Source organism: Schistosoma mansoni, assembly GCF_000237925.1.
Source record: "Schistosoma mansoni, WGS project CABG00000000 data, chromosome 1 unplaced supercontig 0076, strain Puerto Rico, whole genome shotgun sequence".
NCBI lineage: Eukaryota > Metazoa > Platyhelminthes > Trematoda > Strigeidida > Schistosomatidae > Schistosoma > Schistosoma mansoni.
The window spans coordinates 826,482-828,704 of record NW_017385990.1 but is presented as its reverse complement, the minus strand read 5'-3'; the positions used below and the strand labels follow the sequence as shown (position 1 = coordinate 828,704).

The 2,223-nt window shown below is 37.6% G+C and overlaps 1 protein-coding gene across 1 annotated transcript in view; it reads left to right on the top strand.

Moving 5' to 3' along the window:
- Smp_176690 (guanine-nucleotide-exchange-factor, putative) overlaps positions 1 to 2,223 on the top strand; it is a gene marked incomplete at its 3' end in the record, with an annotated part of 53,493 nt that overhangs the window by 16,772 nt on the left and 34,498 nt on the right. Inside the window, exon 3 of the mRNA XM_018791774.1 lies at positions 338 to 388. Coding sequence (XP_018645095.1) covers positions 338 to 388 — 51 coding nt within the window. The remainder of the gene's footprint in view (positions 1 to 337; positions 389 to 2,223) is intronic.

Sequence of the window (2,223 nt, the reverse complement as noted above, 5' to 3'; positions counted from 1 at the left end):
CGTCCTATTATGAGACTCCTTAGCATTGCGCATTCACGATCCCACCTCGCGAGATTCGAACCCAGGACCTACCAGTCTCGCGCCAGAGCACTTAACCGGTAGACCACTGAGCCGGTCAGCATCCAACGGTGTTAATGTCCTGGGGCGAGGCGGGATCGTGGATGCGCACTGCTGAAGAATCCCAGAATAGGACGAAACGACCGTCCAGTGCTTCCAGGTTTTCCATGATGGTCTATCTTCAATTGACTCGTGATCTCAACCTTATAAAATTACTAAAATCTGCACAAAACCCTTTCTGATTTGTTTTTATTAGCTCATTTCTTTTTATCATTTATAGCAACAAATCACTTTAATTGAATTGGAATATTTTCAAGCAATCGAAGCAGATGTAAGTGGGTATTATACTTCAACCTAACAATTAATAGTAATGAATATATTAGTAATATGGTATTTTAATCTTGTTAACTGATTGTTTTTGCTAACAAACGACCCAGCTACTCCTATTGCTCAGTATTCTTATACAATGACACTCGAAAAGACCTCAAAAATTAGAACACGGTTGAACAGGAACGAAATTGTATTCAAAATAATAAGGGTAGATGAACAGCTATTAATGGTTAGAAAGACCTTCATATATTTATAGTATATGCATAAGAAGCTTCTAGATGCTTCTCCAATAATCTGCCAGAGCTGATTAGTTTAGAATTAGCCAATCAGCGTGTGCCATCACGATCATGCATATAACATGCCTTAATCCGATTTATTTCCCGCTAACAAATATATTTATAACTTAAGCTAAGAGTTAATAAACGTGTATTTACTTCCGTTCCTTTCAACTCAATCATTTAGTTATATGTAACAGAGAACCTTCTAACTTATGTTAGTTGCCATAATGTCCTGAACTAGACAGGGTATTAAGAAATGATGGTAAATCAGTTGATGAGGTCATGAATCTTCATCGACTGAGATGGTTGGGCCACGTGTTACGTATGCCTGAACACCGATTAACATGACGTGCTATACTGACTAGTGTAGGGTATAGTTGGAAGAGAGTTAGGGGCGGCCAACTCAAAACGTGGCATCAGAGCATGAAGTCACTAACTTCTAGTCTGAGCCACATTGGCAGATGCAGACTACTTGGTTGGGGTTCACGTGACCATCATAACCAATGGTTGGAAACTCTGTGTGACATGGCTCAGAATCTATCACAATGGTGCAGGTATATACACTCTTTATCTATCCTTAATTCTTGAGATTAAAATTGCTTCATAAGTGCCTTCCTATACTATATCCTTACATACAACTTTTCTTTTATATATTACCACCACTTAATTAACTACTTCTATGAATCCGGTATTCATCTTGTTGTGTTAATGAGGTATGGCAACTTGGACCGATGCACATGTGTGCCTGGTCCTATGTTGTAGTTGACTGACTGATCTGAACTAGATGCTGACATATGTCTCATGCATACATTCCAAATATTTTAGTCGATGATGCATTACAACCATTTCCATTATGTGCTTAATTCATTTGTTTACCGATCAAATTAATCAGGTCTTTTACTCTCTTTTTTTCTCTCACTAAATTACGTCATCAGTATAAGCCAGTTATTAAAAGTAATCAACTCTGATCATTACACAGTTTGTTATGATTTCTATCATTATTATTATTATTATTATTATTATTATTATTATTATTACTACCGATCTACTCTTATTGCTTAGTATTCTTGGACACTCTTTCATTCGACAAGTCACCAAATCTAAACATCGTTGGACAGGAACGTAATTATTTTTTCAAATAACAAGGTTGGATGGATGGAAATAGGTATCACAATAAGAAAGACGGTAATATATTTACAATTTCTACAGAAGCACATCCTAGAGTCTTCTCCTAGTAACCGCTAGTGCTGATTGGTTAGGAGATAGTCATTGAGTGTGCCCCAACACAGTCCTTCACGAAACATGCTTTCATCCAATCTATGTTCAGCGTAACTACTCAACATACAGTTACTTCTCTGTGGAGTTGTTGTCTTGTAGGATGATGACAATAACAGCTCCCCTGTTAAACGCTTCTGAATGCTTAACATAAGCGACACACTTTCAAAACTTGATCGGGGTAAGTTTCGCATGGGTCATGAGTCGTCCGTTGATGATGACGCCGCTGAGACATACACCTTTGGAAATCCTTCGAGTTTGAATTTCCTTGAGTATAGAAAAT